General features: G+C 43.8%; 1 protein-coding gene across 6 annotated transcripts in view; it reads left to right on the top strand.

The window, feature by feature from the left end:
* Nucleotides 1–16,550, top strand: part of HECTD4 (HECT domain E3 ubiquitin protein ligase 4) — a 118,546-nt gene that overhangs the window by 58,899 nt on the left and 43,097 nt on the right. For all 6 annotated transcript variants that reach the window (XM_083453545.1, XM_083453546.1, XM_083453548.1 and 3 more), the window contains exons 23-36: nucleotides 725–829; nucleotides 1,435–1,598; nucleotides 2,392–2,625; nucleotides 3,907–4,099; nucleotides 4,294–4,398; nucleotides 7,059–7,147; nucleotides 7,381–7,556; nucleotides 8,547–8,682; nucleotides 8,793–8,934; nucleotides 9,874–10,040; nucleotides 10,693–10,839; nucleotides 12,407–12,591; nucleotides 13,500–13,653; nucleotides 15,447–15,727. In XM_083453545.1, coding sequence (XP_083309671.1) covers nucleotides 725–829; nucleotides 1,435–1,598; nucleotides 2,392–2,625; nucleotides 3,907–4,099; nucleotides 4,294–4,398; nucleotides 7,059–7,147; nucleotides 7,381–7,556; nucleotides 8,547–8,682; nucleotides 8,793–8,934; nucleotides 9,874–10,040; nucleotides 10,693–10,839; nucleotides 12,407–12,591; nucleotides 13,500–13,653; nucleotides 15,447–15,727 — 2,278 coding nt within the window. The remainder of the gene's footprint in view (nucleotides 1–724; nucleotides 830–1,434; nucleotides 1,599–2,391; nucleotides 2,626–3,906; nucleotides 4,100–4,293; nucleotides 4,399–7,058; nucleotides 7,148–7,380; nucleotides 7,557–8,546; nucleotides 8,683–8,792; nucleotides 8,935–9,873; nucleotides 10,041–10,692; nucleotides 10,840–12,406; nucleotides 12,592–13,499; nucleotides 13,654–15,446; nucleotides 15,728–16,550) is intronic.

Below are 16,550 nucleotides of genomic sequence, written 5' to 3' on the forward strand. Positions count from 1 at the left end.
CTATTGTCTTTGTGTTTTTTTAAAAAATACTTTTTTTAAAAAAGCTAGTGGTCATTTTTAAAAACAAAATTATGAAATAATAGTGTCATTGTAGTTAGGTTTAAGCATAATCTCTTGTAAGAGAGATGGATTCATAGGCCTGGAACAAATGCAGTTACTTCCTTGTCACCTCCAGTCCTTGTGTTTTCCACATTTGTCATGGTTCCATGGTCAAGGACCTCTACCTGTTGCAACCTCTGGTCAACCAGAAGAAGGGTGGTTGGCTTTTATATCCAAAGCCAATTCTTGCCCAAGAATGTCCAAGTGCTTCTGCAAAGTCTCTTAAAACACACATCCATTTATTTAATGTTCTTCATTTGCCTCCTACCTTTCCAGGGAGCTCTGAATTGCATAAATTCTTCTTTTCCCTACCTACCTACCCTCCCTCCCAATTATATTTTCACAATCCTGTTAGATAGGTTCTGTTTGCAGTGCTAGCTGGGGAGACTAGCCAAAAGTTACCCAGTGAGCTCCATGACTGAGTGTGGATTTGAACCTGAGTCTGTCCAATGTGACTTGCTGTGATTTTTAGAGCCATTTCAGTTGTTGTAATGCCTTGCTACCCCATCATACTCCTGAGACCCCCATGGAAAGTCTGTGAAGACAGCAGTGCATAAAAGAGGGATTGCACCCTATCTTTAGCTGCTTGTTTAACTGTTTCTCCTTTGCCCTTTCAAAACATAAGGTGGAAGGGGACACCGTCACCTTCTCCTTTGAAATGCGGAGTGGCCGAGAACACAACACCCCAGACAAAGCAATGTGGGGCTTTGCTTGTACAGTTCGAGCACAGGTATAAAAATATTAATACTGTTTTATTATTTATACTCCACCCATCTGGCTGGGTTTCCCCCGCCACTCTGGGCGGCTTCCAACAAAATATTAAAATACAATAGTCTGTTAAACATTAAAAGCTTCCCTAAACAGGGCTGCCTTCAGATGTCTTCTAAAAGTCTGGTAGTTGTTTTTCTCTTTGACATCTGGTGGGAGGGTGTTCGACAGGGCGGGTGCCACTACTGAGAATGCCCTCTGCCTGGTTCCCTGTAACTTGGCTTCTCGCAGTCAGGGAACCACCAGAAGGCCCTCGGCACTGGACCTCCGTGTCCGGGCAGAACGATGGGGGGTGGTGACACTCCTTCAGGTAGGCTTGTGTTAGGTTTGTATATGGGACATTATTGGAGATTTGCTGTAATAACTAAATATGCTGGATTTGAGGGGAGAGGAAGAGGGACAGGCATGTAATGGTACTGCCTAACATATTGTGGGCCCGAACATATTCTGGGCCCCAACTACCTTGATTACACATTCACATGTCACTCAACTTCAACACTCTTATAAGTATATAAAAACCAATAGCATTAATTGTTGTGTGTGCATTTTTGCCTTTCTGTGCTGAAGGAGTCATCAGAAGACGTGTCGGGAGGATTGCCATTCTTGGTAGACCTTGCTTTAGGCTTGTCTGTGCTGGCTTGCTCTATGCTGAGGATTCTGTACAATGGACCAGAAATAACCAAAGAGGAGGAAACGTGCCAAGATCTTCTGAGATCTAAACTTTTACAGAGGTAAATAATATATGGCTGAATGCAAGGGGACAGGATGTTAATTCCATGTCAGATCCCAGAAGCCTTCTAAGCCTTTTCCCCTTGTGTGCAGGTAGCTTAGGACCAAAGCCCATATGAAATGGTACTCTCATGCTTAGGGATCTCCCATGTCTTCTTCTCTGTTGAAAAGCAGCTGCTGGGGAGGGGGATTGTGGGAGAAGAAGAATAAAATCATAAAATTGTAGAGTTGGAAGGTTAACATTTCTCCCCTGCACCTTTTACCCAAGTGAAATCACACCCTAATGGCAGCTTCGGTTTGTGGCTGATTGTGTCAGGACCAGTCCAGCAGGAAAGGGTTAACATACATGCACCCCTTCAGTGCCACCAAAGAAAAAGGCATTGGGAGATTGGGTGAGAGACCTCCCAAATCACATCCAGATCAGCTCCGAGTTACAGCAAGGTTGCTGAAATTTGTGGGAGATAGCTGTTTTTCCTAAATTCATAAATCGGATGGATAGCTGAGTTGCAAACAAAATGGGGGTAACAACAAAGAGATCCAGAGTGTACGAGAGGGCCCTCATAAGAGATGTCAGAAAGACTCTTAAACTGAAAGCCCAGTTGGTGTTTGTCAGACAGCATCATGGTGAAGCTGTTTTAAGTCTTTAGAGTTGTTTTGAGGAATACGTGTGTTTCTCTGCTAGGAATGCACGCTTCAGGTAAACTGTCTTCCAATCTGCTTTACTTTGGAAATGATAGATCTTGCTTTGAGGCCTGAAAGGAACAGAAGACTTCCTCCCTCTCTTTCCTTTTCCAGGTGCCAGTGGCAAGTGGAAGCCAATGGCGTCATCTCTCCAGCCCTCACCCCAAGCCCCTCCCCACTGCCTCTCACCATTGATGAAGACCGAGAGTTCACTTATCCCTCCGATATTCTTGTGCCTCCTGTTGGTCACTACTTTGACTTGCCAAGAATCAGGCTCCCTCCTGGAATCATGATCAAACTCAGGGAAATATCTGGTCGAGCTCGGCCTCAGTTCAGACCCAGCATCAGGTGTGTAACAGCTTTTCTTCCTCCTTTTTTTTCTTCCAGTAGCCTTAGAGACCAACTAAGTTTGTTATTAGTATGAGCTTTTGTGTGCATGCACACTTCTTTAGATACCCATGCACACGAAAGCTCATGCCAATAGCAAACTTAGTAGGTCTCTAAGGTGCTACTGGAAGGAATTTTTTTTATTTTGTTTTGACTATGGCAGACCAACATGGCTGCCTACCTATAACTAGAACTTTTTTTTCTTGTTCATTTTGGGTCATATGCACTTGTAACAAATCATATGTTTAAAATAATCTCATTTTAAGTAAATCGAAGGGTGGGTTTATTTAATTCTTCAATAGCTGTCATTTCATAACATGTATGATATTAAGTATGTTTAGTAGTTGGATTTCTGAGTTTAAATGTGATTTTTAAATAAATGGTTTTGATATGTAGGTAGATGCTACTTGAGATACTTTTAGGTGTGAATCATCCCCTTCCCCCACCACACACTAATATTATTAAAAACTGACCAGTGTTGTTGGTAGATTAAAAAGTAAAGGGACCCCTGACCATTAGGTCCAGTCATGACTGACTCTGGGGTTGCAGCGCTCATCTCGCTTTATTGGCCGAGGGAGCCGGCGTACAGCTTCCGGGTCATGTGGCCAGCAGGACTAAGCCGCTTCTGGCAAACCAGAGCAACGCACAGAAACTCTGTTTACCTTCCCGCCGGAGCAGTACCTATTTATCTACTTGCACTTTGAGGTGCTTTCGAACTGCTAGGTTGGCAGGAGCAGGGACCGAGCAATGGGAGCTCACCCCGTCACAGGGATTCGAACTGCCAACCTTCTGATCGGCAAGTCCTAGGCTCTGTGGTTTAACCCACAGTGCCATCCACGTCCCTGTTGGTAGATTACTGGTCCCTTATACAATAGAACTTCGACTTACCACCGCTCCTACTCGCAAACAATTCGACTCGCGACCGCAGCAAACCCAGAAGTAAATACTGGGTTTGCCGCGATTCACGCATGTGCAGAAGCGGCTGCTGCCATCTGCACATGTGCAGAATGGTGCCGCCGAATTCACATGCGCAGAACAGCGCTTCTACCAGCGACCCAGATCAACTCACGAATGGACTTCTGGAACGGATTCCGTGCGTGAGTAGAGGTTCCACTGTACAGCCCTTTCCTCCCCTCACAGTGGGCCCACACTCTCAGGCCAAACGAATCTACAGAATTGTCATGCCCATTTGCCAAAAAACCTTTTTACCAGCTTTTCGTTTTTGATTCTTACCTTCAACAGAGAGGTCATCCAGCCGGACATAATGGAAGAAATGGTAGTTTCGTGTGTGATCAAACATTTGAACCTGGTTGATGCACTCCAGTCCCTCATAAACTTCCAGTATCAAGAGGAGCATGCAGAAGAATATGACTTGCTTTGTAAAATTATGGGAGAAACGTTTAAGAAACTAAATGCCATGGAAAGACAATTGCAGGTAAAAATGCTACAAAAAAATTAATTTCCGGTGTAGAGAAAGAAGATGGTGGGCCTTTTATAATTAAGATGTATATCTCCAAGGGGACCCTTATATTCTTAGCACACTGAGCACATTTCCCCTTACCTTTGGGTAGGCTAATGATGCTCCAACACTTTCACATCCCCCCTTTCTTTCTTTCTTTTTTTGCCCAGAGTGTCGCCGAATTAGAACAGAAATGGCAAAGTGAAGTGGAAGATGCCATGCATGGGAAATTGGAGAACAATGTGCCCTTCTTTTATGACTATCATTTTAACGAGGTGAGTATCATATGTTGATCCCCTTCAGTGCTGGTAAGAACGGAGGAACTCAGGCAATGCTTTCTCTGAATTGCTGTACTCTTTCCCTCTTCCTATAAAACCTTGTGCTGGCTTTATTAGTGCCCAAGAACAGATCATGGGCACTTTGAAGCAGACTGACTGATCGACCCCATGCTGGAAATTAAGCTGCAAATGCTGATTGCTGTTTCTTCCAGGAACAGCCGGGTTTTGCAGGCATAGAGGTAAGGGAAAGGCGTCTCCAAAGGATCCGAGGGTTTCCTCAGTATGTCAGGGTAATAAAATCGAGCAACTGGAAGCGAGCAGTTTGAGGGAATTGTAAAAATAGTTGCCAGTGTTCTACTCCTGCCAGACAATTTAGAAAATGGGTCTTCTTCTGGGTAATTGTTTCAGTATAATTCAAATTCTTTAGACTGAAGGGGGAAAGGTTTGGTGAAGGCAGAAAATTTGCCTTGCATGCAAAAGGCCTGGGTATCTTTAGAAAGGCTGGGAAAGACTCCTGTCTGAAACAGTAGAGTTAGGGTCTCCTATGTAGCACCAAGGGGCCCTTGTTTTGTCTGATCGGGGGAGGCTTAGGAGTTGTGGGCAGCTGGCCGTTGCCCGGCTTTTTAAAAACACTGCGCATTTATGTTTCACAGGGTGTGAAAGAAGGGCTTTGCACCTTGCCTGGCAGAGAAGCCGCACACCTTGCACCCCTTTCCTGGGCAACGGCCGCCCACCCGCAACTCACGAGCCTCCCCCAATTTTTCTTTTTTTATATATATATTTTATTAAAGTTTTTACATAAAAAAAGAAACAAGAAATAACAGAAAAATACAAAATTACAGAAACACAAAACGACAAAAAACAGCAAAAAAGAGAAAAAAAGAAGAAATAAAAACAATTCCATCTTCATAATATTTATTGCGTTTACTTATTTCCCAGACTTCCCCACACCTCCCCTCACTGTATTCCAATTCATATATTTAATCATATTTATCTTGATTTTGATATCTTAATATATCTTGATCTCCTTGATATCTTAAAATATTGAATCTTTTAATTTTACACCTTTTTACTAATAACCTTTTACGTTCAATCTGATGTCATTCTAACATTCATTAATCTTATAATATTTCTGTAGATAATCTTTGAATTTCTTCCAATCTTCTTCCACCGTCTCTTCTCCCTGGTCTCTGATTCTGCCGGTCATTTCTGCCAATTCCATATAGTCCATTACTTTCATCTGCTATTCTTCCAGAGTGGGTAGTTCTTGTGTCTTCCAATACTGTGCGATGAGTATTCTTGCTGCTGTTGTGCTCCCCCGATTTGTCAAAATAAAGGGGGAAGGTGGCAGGAAATCTGTACCCCGGGTCGTCCCCGGTTCCCCCTCGGCAGTGGCAGCAAGCAGCTCCTGAAGCCAGTCAGAGTCAACTGTGCTACTAGGCTGGCTCTGGGCTGCTGAGGCTGCCGCTGCCACGTTTCCCAGGGACAGATTTGCAAATCTGGGGACATTCCGGGGACGGAATTTGTCCTGGGACAGATTTGCAAATCCGGGGGCTGTCCCCGGGAACCGGGGATGTCTCATAACCCTAATGTAGAGGGATGTTGAAGTCAATTAGAGATCTGGTGGTAAGGGGAAGGTGCTCTGCAAAGGCATTGTCTGTGCATTTAAGGCCTAACTAATTTCTGCGGATATGTATTTCCTTTCCAGCTAATATTTGGTGGGAGTTTCCTGCCTTTACCTACCTGAAGCGTCTTTACCCTTTTGGAACTAGAGTCTCTTCCTGATATGTGCTAATCTAGCCTTCCCCTACCTGTCGCTCTTTAGATGTTGTGGACTCCAGCTCCCAATAGCCCCAGCCATGATGGGAGATGTTGTCCGAAAGAGCTGGGGGAAGGGGCGGAGGAGAAAATTTTGTTGGTCCACTTTTAAAGTGAACTTTCCTAATTCATACTTCCTGGAACAATATTTTGAACCGTAGTGCAGCTGTCTTTCAAAATTCACACTTCTTCAGATTTTGTAATGGAGTTCTCCAACCAAAGAATGTGTACAAAAATATGTGATTTAGAGGAAAACATGCATTAAAATGCATATATTGGTGAAAATAGCATTCAAAATACAGTATATTTTAGGAAATGTGTATAGTAGGAGAAATTCACACTAAAATGCCGGAGAATTTTTGCGAGGATTTTTTAAAATTGTAAACTGATGCAGAAAGTGTCAAACTGAATTTAAGACTAAAAATATGAGAAACTGGAATTGACTGAATTTGTCCATCCCTATTTGAAGGCCACCAAATTGGGGAAGGCTGGGCTAATCAGTCAGGTTGATTCTTAGTTTGCAAATGAAAGGAACTGAATCTTGATGCGTTCTTTGCCTCCTAATGCATCCGGTGCAACTAGCTCAGAGCACCAATTCTTTGCTGGATCTGTCCACTGAAGAGGAAAGATGGAGTCTATTTCACAGATGGAAGTGGACATTTCCTGTCGACGTAATCAACAAAAACTCCACATTATCTCCTGAATCAGATATATTCTATTCTATTTATTCATTAAAAAAATAATAACCATTCTTTCCTATAAAATATCGCAAGGCACTATACAACCTAAAAATGCAATATCTGACCTCCCTTTTCAGTATATTTTCCCCTTCTCTCTAGAGCAAAATGAAAGAATTGGAGCTTTTGTGTTCAATGAAAGAGATTTCTTTTGATGGAAGTGATCTCGAGAATATGGTTCTCTCACTCAGGTTAGTGTGGCTGCTGAATTCAGTAGAGATTCTGTTCTCTTTATTTGGGTGGTTTATTTGATTAGTATGTGTGGGCTGGTACATTTGTAAGTTCCAGTCTGAGGTTCCCAATATCCAGGTTTTCTCCTAATGCAACCTCAGATTTGAATAGCATTGCATGTTCTCTACCAACGTGTTTCTGAAGATCTAATGGACAGCCAAACTCTGTGGGATTTTATTTCACTGCTTTTTAGGGAGAAATTCTTCCAAGAAGTGAACTCTCTGCTTCAGAAGCCTTTGCATCCCATGGGTAAAACAAAAACACTGGTCAAGAGCCTGATGAACCGAGCAGAGCTACTCTTGCATGTCACCATTGCTGCACAGTCTGGGCTTACCAGGAGTATATCTGGCACACCTGCAGAGACACCAGGTAAGGAGAGAAAAGAATCTGATGTCTTAAAGCGAAAGATGCTCTCAGTGCAGTGTTTCCTGCAATTTGCAAGCTGCTTAAGAGTAGAAACTCAGCAATGAAAGTAGGAAGCAAGAAGAAAGCAGCAGCAATGTTTCATCTCCTAAATGTAAATATAACATGCCATAATACAAAGAAAATCGAATTTACAAAGAACAAAGAGAGGTATAACATATTAACAGTAGTCCCAGCCGATATAAGTTTTTATTAATAACCTGTCTTTGTTTCTGTTAATCTTATGTAACCTCATTTGGAGCAAGGAAGGGGTTGGAGGGGATTGTATGCAGCAGGTACATAGCTTGTGGGTGCTCCTGGATCCATTACTGTCGTTTGAGACTCAGGTGGTCTCAGTAGCGCAGAGTGCCTTCCATCAGCTTCAGCTGGTGACCTGGATATGCCCCTATCTGGACAGGGATAGCCTAACTTTCTGGCAACCTCTATGTTGGCTTACTGCAATTGTTATACACGGGGCTGGTGCAAAATTTGACAGCCAAGTTGCTCACCAGAACGAAACTGTTTTAGTATATAACGCCGATCCTGGCCCAGCTGCACTGGCTGCCAATTCAAAGTGCTGGTGCTGACCTATAAAACCTTACCTCTCTGCATATAAACTGACACGGAACCTGTGTTTGTCATCCGAGGCTCTTCTCTATGTCCCCACGCTCTTGGGAGGTTCAGAGGGTGACAGCACAGAATCGGGCCTTTTCTGTGGTGGCACCATGATTACATGTCTTTAGGTGCCAGGCAAAAGCATTTCTCTTTAAATGTGGGGATGGGGTAGGGACTGTTATTATGATTATTTTATTATTATGCTGCATAAATTATGAAATTATGTTCTTAATGTACACAGCCCTGGGATCTTTGGATAAAGAGAGGTATAGAAATAGTAGCAGCAGCAATAATAATAATAATAATAAACCAAAGCTTCTTTCTGTTCCCTTAACATTACAGCTTGCAAATCAGCGTCAGAAACAAAGGTGATATCCCATGCTGTTCGCCAGCCTGTTTTCCTCCGCAGTATGTCAGCACCATCTGATCTTGAAATGATTGCAAATGATGACCTAGAGTTCACGCGGTCAAGCCAGAGGTATATGTTGTCTCTCACTTCCCTTAAGTTCAGCCAGTGTTTCGTTACCCTCTCAGTGTAATTGGAGGTGACTGAATCTCCCTAATAAGATCTGTTTTTCCTCTCTGTAGGCGGCGCCATGTGACTAGCCACAGAAGCAGCTCTTTTACTCTTCTTCAGTCTCTCACCATTGAGGACAGCCGAGACAAGCCCACCTATAGTGTCTTGCTGGGGCAGCTGTTTGCTTTCATCGGGACCAATCCTGATCAAGCAGTAAGTCATGCCAGTGACAGAAGTTAGTGTGCCTATCAGACTGTTGCAGTCAAAGAGCATGAATTCTCATACCTGTGCATGCTCTGCAACAAAACAATGTCTCCCAGGGCTGTATAGAATAAAAGTAACAAACACATTACAATAGAACACTAGGTAAAAGCAGTACCAGCGAAGAATCATCAAATCTTCAAAATCCAGCAAGCCATGAAAAGCATGCTTGACCAGCTACATAATGTGCTGGAATGACCAAGCAGATTTAAAAAGTATTTGCCTGGCACCAAAAAGATACCAACATTATCACCAGGTGAACTTTTCTGGGAAGACTATTCCATAAATGGGCATCATGACCAAGAGACCCCTTTCCTCACCTGCTGAACTTCGGGGTTTGTAGAAACCTTGTAGAAAGGCTCACATTGTCGAAAGTCATTATACATCTGAAGCTGCATTATATTAAGGCCATTGGTCTACTTTTAACTGCAAATGACCCAGATCTGCTGCCTGAGATCCTCTTAGCTGGAGATGCCTGAGACTGAGACCTGATTTCAGAAGTGTGTAGGACTACAATATATAGCTATTAACCCTAAATCCTGTTCAGAATGGAAGGAGTGGCAGGGGTCTAGTTTTGGCATCCAGTGAACTGTGGGCATGTTTAAGGGGACATAGTGCAAGCCAGGAATTGAGCAGGAAGAGTAAACAGCCACTTGTGCATTGTGGCTTTTTGAAGGGATATTTACTGAGACTTGTGGGCACCATAGCACGCTGGCATCCGCAGCGCTTCATTGGCAACCCCTGCACTACATGCAACTTTTTATTAGTAACCCTCACTTTGCATGCTTCACGGAAGATGGTACGCTCTGAACCAGCCAGCCATCACAAACAGAAACATTGCTGATGTCCCCAGCGGCAGCGTCACAGGATTCACCCATCCCTTTCTCATAGGTGTCGAGCAGCAGTTTCCTATTAGCTGCTCAGACTCGGTGGCGCCGTGGAAACACCAGAAAACAGGCCCTGGTGCACATGCGAGAGCTCCTGACAGCAGCTGTTCGTGTTGGTGGTGTGACGCATCTTGTGGGTCCAGTCACAATGGTGCTTCAAGGAGGCCCCCGGTAAGTTCCCTTCAGAGACTCACATCTGGAGAGGGCTGGAGGGGAATGTGGATTGTTGGCAGAGGCGGTGAGGGAGTCAGCCTTATCTTCAGAAACAGACTTATTGAAGGAACTCTGGAGATGGCCCAAATGGCACTGCTCGTGGCATGAGACCGTATCACAGGGACACCTTTGAGTGGTGGTTGGTTAGACCGCCTTGAAATTGATTGCTAAAGCCAAGGTTCCGACAAATTTGAAAGCTGAACAAATTCTTTAGGCAAGTGTGTAATAATTGGCACCCCTTTATTGAATGCATTGACCAGAACAACATGTCACAGTAAGTCCAACTTGCCAGTCTGCAGGGTTCCCTGAAGAAAGACCATTCATGTTTAAAAAGCAGCATAAGTCTGTAATTTAACAGGCCTCTGACTCCCTCTTCCCTTCATATTTTTTTTTTTTTATTCTTCCATCTCTCAGATTGGATTTTGTTTTGCTCTTTTCAAGGGTGTGGGTATTAATTGCAGCAAGCTGCTAAAACGCAGGGCTGGCTCAATGCGAAAAAGTCCCTTCTATCTTACATCGCACCTCACACTTGCATCCTCCAGGGATTTGGAGCAGTTTATGTTTTTGAAAAGTCTGTTTTAATAGGGCCTGACTGTTTAACTTCCCACAGAATTGAAGAACTCACCTGCGGTGGGATGGTGGAGCAAGTTCAGGAAGCCTTTGGGGAGACCATGACCTCTGTGGTGGCACTCTGCGCTCGCTACCCCATTGCGTGTGCAAACAGCATTGGCCTGCTGTGCACGATACCATACACCAGGTAGGCATGTTCCACCGTGGGAGAGCTTGTGAGCAGAGTATCCTGTTACATGAGGAAACGTGTCCAAAATCAAGCTTTACCAATAACCTGCAATTGTTCATGAGAAGCGTTTTTAAAAGTGGGTGGCGATGCCTCCCTTACCTTTCTGTGTTCCTTTTCTGGTTGCACTGCTGCCATTGGAATGTTTTGTTATGCCACCCCTTCTCCCACCGCTGGAATTTTGTCTTCGCAAACTGAGTTTCCCCCCAATCTCATTTTGAATTACTGGTAATATTTTTATCAGGTGCAGTTGTGCTAATAAAAAGTTAGATAAGTAAATACAAATTGATTTCGTCAGGGCTGCTGACCAGGAGGGAATGATTACAGTGGTACCTCGGGTTACATACGCTTCAGGTTACATACGCTTCAGGTTACAGACTCCGCTAACCCAGAAATAGTACCTCGGGTTAAGAGCTTTGCTTCAGGATGAGAACAGAAATTGTGCTCCGGCAGCACAGCTGCAGCAGCAGGAGGCCCCATTAGCTAAAGTGGTGCTTCAGGTTAAGAACAGTTTCAGGTTAAGAAATGACCTCCGGAACGAATTAAGTACTTAACCCGAGGTACCACTGTATAGGAAATGCTTAAAAGGCCAATTTCAGTAATGTCTCTCTGAAATCAGCCCTTTAATTGGTTATTATGAGAAGGGCGTATACGGTAATTCAGTGGTAGAACACATGCTTTGCACACAAAAGGTCCCAGATTCAATCACCAGCGTATTCAGGTAGTGATGGGAAAGAGTCCTGTTTCAAAGTGGCTCCCCAGGTTTCCAATCAGTGTCAATGTAACTGAGCTGGACGGAACAATTGTCTGACTTCTGGTATATGGCATAAAGGTCTCCCCATTTTGATGCAGTTTAGAGCAGTTCCTGATTCTTCCAGATACCAGCCCTTTAGTTCTTCCCCCCACCCCAAACTAGTTCTTTTCTGACCTGGTTGAAGAAGAAACTAATCAAGGGGGACTGGGAGAAATAGAAACTGCTTTAAACCAAACAGGGAGACACTGACACTTTTTTAAAGCACCAAGTCCCACTGAACTGAAAGGAATTTACCTCTGAATAAACATATTAGAATCTTGCCTATGAGAATAGGCATACTGAGATTATTATTGGGGTATGGGAGCATACATTGAATGCTATGTAGAACTGTAGCAGTAATTCAGTTTCTAGATGCTTGTGGAAGAGCAATGCCTTAGTAGCTCTAAAGAGCCCTAGTGTGAAAAGGGCTAGAGCAACTCCACACTGCATTGAGAATGCCAAGGCAGCCCGTATCAGTCCAAATTTGCCTATAGATAGTTAAAGATCTCGCTCTTCTTTTTGGCCATAGCTTCACCATGGGACTCAGCATTCAGAATATAATTAGAACAATGAAAATAGTTAAGCACAAGACACCATGGTATTATATACAGCAGCAAAGCAGGAAATGAGATTGACAGACGCTGTATATTTGTTGTGTGGTTTCAACTTGGGCGTGTATTAAGAGGACTAAAATGTTACTGTCACCCCACTGTTGTGGTTCATGTTTCTGGGCAGGAGTGAAGAGAAGTGCCTGGTGCGGAGTGGCCTCGTCCAGCTGATGGATCGCTTGTGCAGTTTAAGCAGCCAGACCGAATCCAGCTCCAATGAGAAGCAAACAAAGAAGCAGAAAGTGGCCACCATGGCTTGGGCTGCGTTCCAAGTGCTAGCCAACCGTTGTGTCGAATGGGAAAAAGAGGAAGGTAGGAGGGGCTTGCAGGCCTGGCCCTGGTTATGTGAACTAAGATGCTTGACAACATATTTGTGCAGTAAAAAGATACGAAAGCTTTTGGTTGAACTGAGTATTCAGTGGCAATAAACTTAGTGTAAAACTCCCCTGGCTCCTTTTTGCTTCATTGTCCATCTACACTCTCATTTTCCAATGCTGCAGCTCTCTTAAAGCAGACATGGCCAAACTTGGCCCTCCAGCTGTTTTGGGACTACAGTTCCCATCATCCCTGACCACTGGTCCTGTTAGCTAGGGATGATGGAAGTTGTAGTCCCAAAACAGCTGGAGGGCCAAGTTTGGCCACGCCTGTAAAGCATCTCATCCCTTTTTGCAGCTCTTCAATTTTTCAAGTTTCTGACTTCTCAACTTTTTCAGACTAATGTACAGCATTATCACTTCCCACCTCATCCCCTTTTACCTAATCAGGAGATACTCTTGGATATGCTTATTTTTCTCCTTGGCTCCTGCCAGACTCTGAACTTTTGACACTCCTGTGCAAAACTTCCTGAGCAAAACATCCTATTATACTTCTAATTCTCCTGTGGACTTTTGACTTTCCTGTGCAGGAGGGCATCTAAATCAAAAGCAACCATCTTCTAACTCAAGTTTTACAACGCCAAACTTTTGTTGAGTTTGTAGACATTTTTGTTATGTCTAAAAGGCCTACTCAGGACTATACTGCTTTTTTGTTGTTTTTCTGTTGCTGTACACCACCTGATCTTTTATGAGTGGGTGGTATTTAAATACTTTTATAAATCAATAAATGTTTCTACAACCTCCAATCTACATTTTTCATTATAGGTGTTCTCCTTTTTCTAATACCTTTCAGTGTGTTTTAGTTGGATCTCATCAACTATGATCCCATTTATATCCCTTTTGCAGGTGGATCAACTGAGGCTGTGCACTCCGGTTTGGCTCGCCAGGTCTCCAGTCTCTTAACCAACCACTTGGCACGTGCCACAGAGTGCTGTGGCAACCAGGCAGCTGGGAATGATGCCCTGCAAGATGTGCTCAGTCTCCTGAATGATCTGTCTAGGTACTGCCAAATTCTTGGTCTCTGGATCACACTTTAGACTAAAATGAACTCATTTTAGTAATGTTGGTGGCAGAGCTTTGGAGTAAAAAAAACACACAAAACAATTAAAATTTTTGAGTGAATCATAAATCAAGTATATTTGAGCAGCTTGATATGCTATGCTACTGGACCAAAATCCATTTGGGTGGCAGAACACCCACAGTTTCCTGTAGCACATTTTCTTCTTAGTATGTTGTGTCATTAATGTAAACAGGAAGATTAATTTGAGTTGACTCCGCAATCTTGTTGTGTCCCTTGAATTTTGTGGGAAGTCATAGGGAAGGTTTTGTCGTTTAAAATGACCCAGCCAATTTCAATGCCTTTTCTTTTGCCCAAAGCTGTGTTGTTGTGAGAGCTGTCCTCCTGCCTTTTTCCATGGAAAGTGGAAAAGGTTGCCTTGTAATTTGGCCCCCAAAGGGTCATTTTAAACAAAAAGCCAAACAAACCCACTGTTAATCCCAGCAGTAGCAGAAACACATCCCAAATAAATGGTTACAGTTCACAATCGTTCCCTGATTGAAGATGCATTGATTCTAGTCTTTTTAGCTCTGTTTCTACTCTCCAGTTGAGAAATCACTTAGAACAATTTTGCCAGGCTTGGAACCCAAGTTGTATAGAACATCCTGTTTTCACCTGATTTTGTTTCAAGTCATACCTTGGATTAAATGTGCTTCAGGTTGAGCGTTTTTAGGTTACGCTCCACAGTGACCCGGAAGTAATGGAGTGCGTTACTTCCGGGTTTCGCCGCTCGTGCATGAGCAGATGCTCAAAATGATGTCATGTGCATGCATGGAAGCGGCGAATCGTGACCTGCGCATGTGCAGACGCGGGTTGCGTTCGCTTCAGGATGCAAACAGGGCTCCGGAACGGATCTCGTTCACATCCAGAGATATCACTCTGTGTGTGTGTGTGTGTGTGTGTGTGTGTGAATCTTTATTTGCGTCATCCATTGGCCATAGCAATAAAGCAGCAACACAATATACAAAGAATAGAAATAAAAAGTCAATTACCGTATTTTTCGCTCTATAAGACGCACCAGACCACAAGACACACCTAGTTTTTGAGGAGGAAAACAACAAAAAAAAGATTCGGAATCTCAGAAGCCAGAACAGCAAGAGGGATTGCTGCGCAGTGAAAGCAGCAATCCCTTTTGTTGTTCTGGCTTCTGGGATAGCTGCGCAGCCTGCATTCGCTCCATGAGACGCACACACATTTCCCCTTACTTTTTAGGAGGGAAAAAGTGAGTCTTATAGAGCAAAAAATACGGTATATAAAATACATTTTAAGGTTTTGAATCAATAGTCAAATAGTGGATCTTATTCTAATTGCCCCAGCTAAAAACCTTGCAACCTTTGCTGTCACCTGCTCATCTTGATCTGCGAAGAGAAAGGACACTGTTGCGGTGGCTGGGCGACCTGGAATGGACAATAAAAGAGGGGTGATAACCTCATTCCTCAAGTCTTTATAAAGAGTGCAAGCCAGAAGGGCATGCGCTACCGATTTGGTACTGCCATCTCCACAGAGACATAAGCATTTTTCGTGTGGAATCTGTTGGAATCGCCCCTCAAGTATAGCCGAGGGCAATACATTCAATCTTGCGAGAGAAAAAGGCATCTATACTTTAGAATTGCTAGGTTATGCAGATAGGGTGCCAGAGAGTTGAAAAGGGTAGGTGCTAGACAGACAGACAGACAGACAGACAGATCTTTTTTAAAAAAATGCATTGAAAGCTGTTGGTGTTTATTTTCTTTCAGGAGTCACATTGGCAAAGCAATCCTAAGCCAACCAGCCTGTGTATCCAAACTTCTCTCTCTGCTCTTGGACCAGCGTCCCTCTCCAAAGCTGGTCCTCATCATCCTTCAACTCTGCCGTGCTGCTCTTCCACTCATGAGTGTTGAGGACTGTGGGAATGTTGAATTGCCACCCTGGAGTTACTCTGTGCCCTCCCTGAACAGTGAGCAGGATGACCCCAGTGACCCAGCTTCTAAAATTGCCTCCCTGCTCTTAGCAAAACTGGCTGATTACGTGGTACCAGGTAGGGAATGCTCAAGATCTTGAGAAACTAATCATTGTTGCATGAGAATTCAGGGAGCATCTTTCACTTTTGTGATCCTCCTTTTATAACAGCTTGGAAACCTCCACAAAACGTTACAGGGGTGGGTCACAGAAGCACGTTGCCTCAGTGCTTCCATTGTCTGCCCTGATCTCCCATAGCCTTTTGGGGGGTCTGGACCAGCAGATGCTACAAGCCACTTCCACCCCTATGTTCCAGCTCAGCCTTTAAGGTTGCCTTGGAGTCTTGTCTCAAGCCTCCCATATATGTGCTTAGCCTGGACCTCAAGGCTTTTCAGAGAGATGCTCCCAGTAGCTGGACCACAAGTCTGGGCTTTTCTTCCCCAGAGAACCTCTATTGCTCAAATTGTAAGTCTCAGTCTGCACATGCAATATCCTTAGGACAGGACAGGACCATTTCATGCTGCAAGTTTGTTCTCCAGTGCAGTGGATCTTAAGACGCCACCGTGAAATGATTTTCCTGCAGACAGAAATGCCAATTTTGAATGTTCTTTGAAGTAAAAACCATGTGCCAGAAAAAACTAGCAAGGCTTCCTTTTCCCTCTTCCATTGCTCTGTGGTTTAACTTAGCAAAAGATCAGAACTGGGAAAAGAGGTCTCAGGAGCTAGCTAAACTTCTCAAATCCTAGATGTTTTTGTCTGACCTAGGCGATTGTGGGGAGGTGGTGTTAACCCGTTAGTGTCTCAATATTCCTGTTTGCAGTTTCAAGTACAGTGGTGCCCCGCAAGACGAATGCTTCGCAAGACGGAAAACCCGCTAGATGAAAGGGTTTTCCGTTTTGGAG

The sequence above is a fragment of the Podarcis tiliguerta genome, assembly GCF_965153285.1.
Source record: "Podarcis tiliguerta genome assembly, chromosome: 8".
Taxonomy (NCBI): Eukaryota; Metazoa; Chordata; class Lepidosauria; order Squamata; family Lacertidae; genus Podarcis; species Podarcis tiliguerta.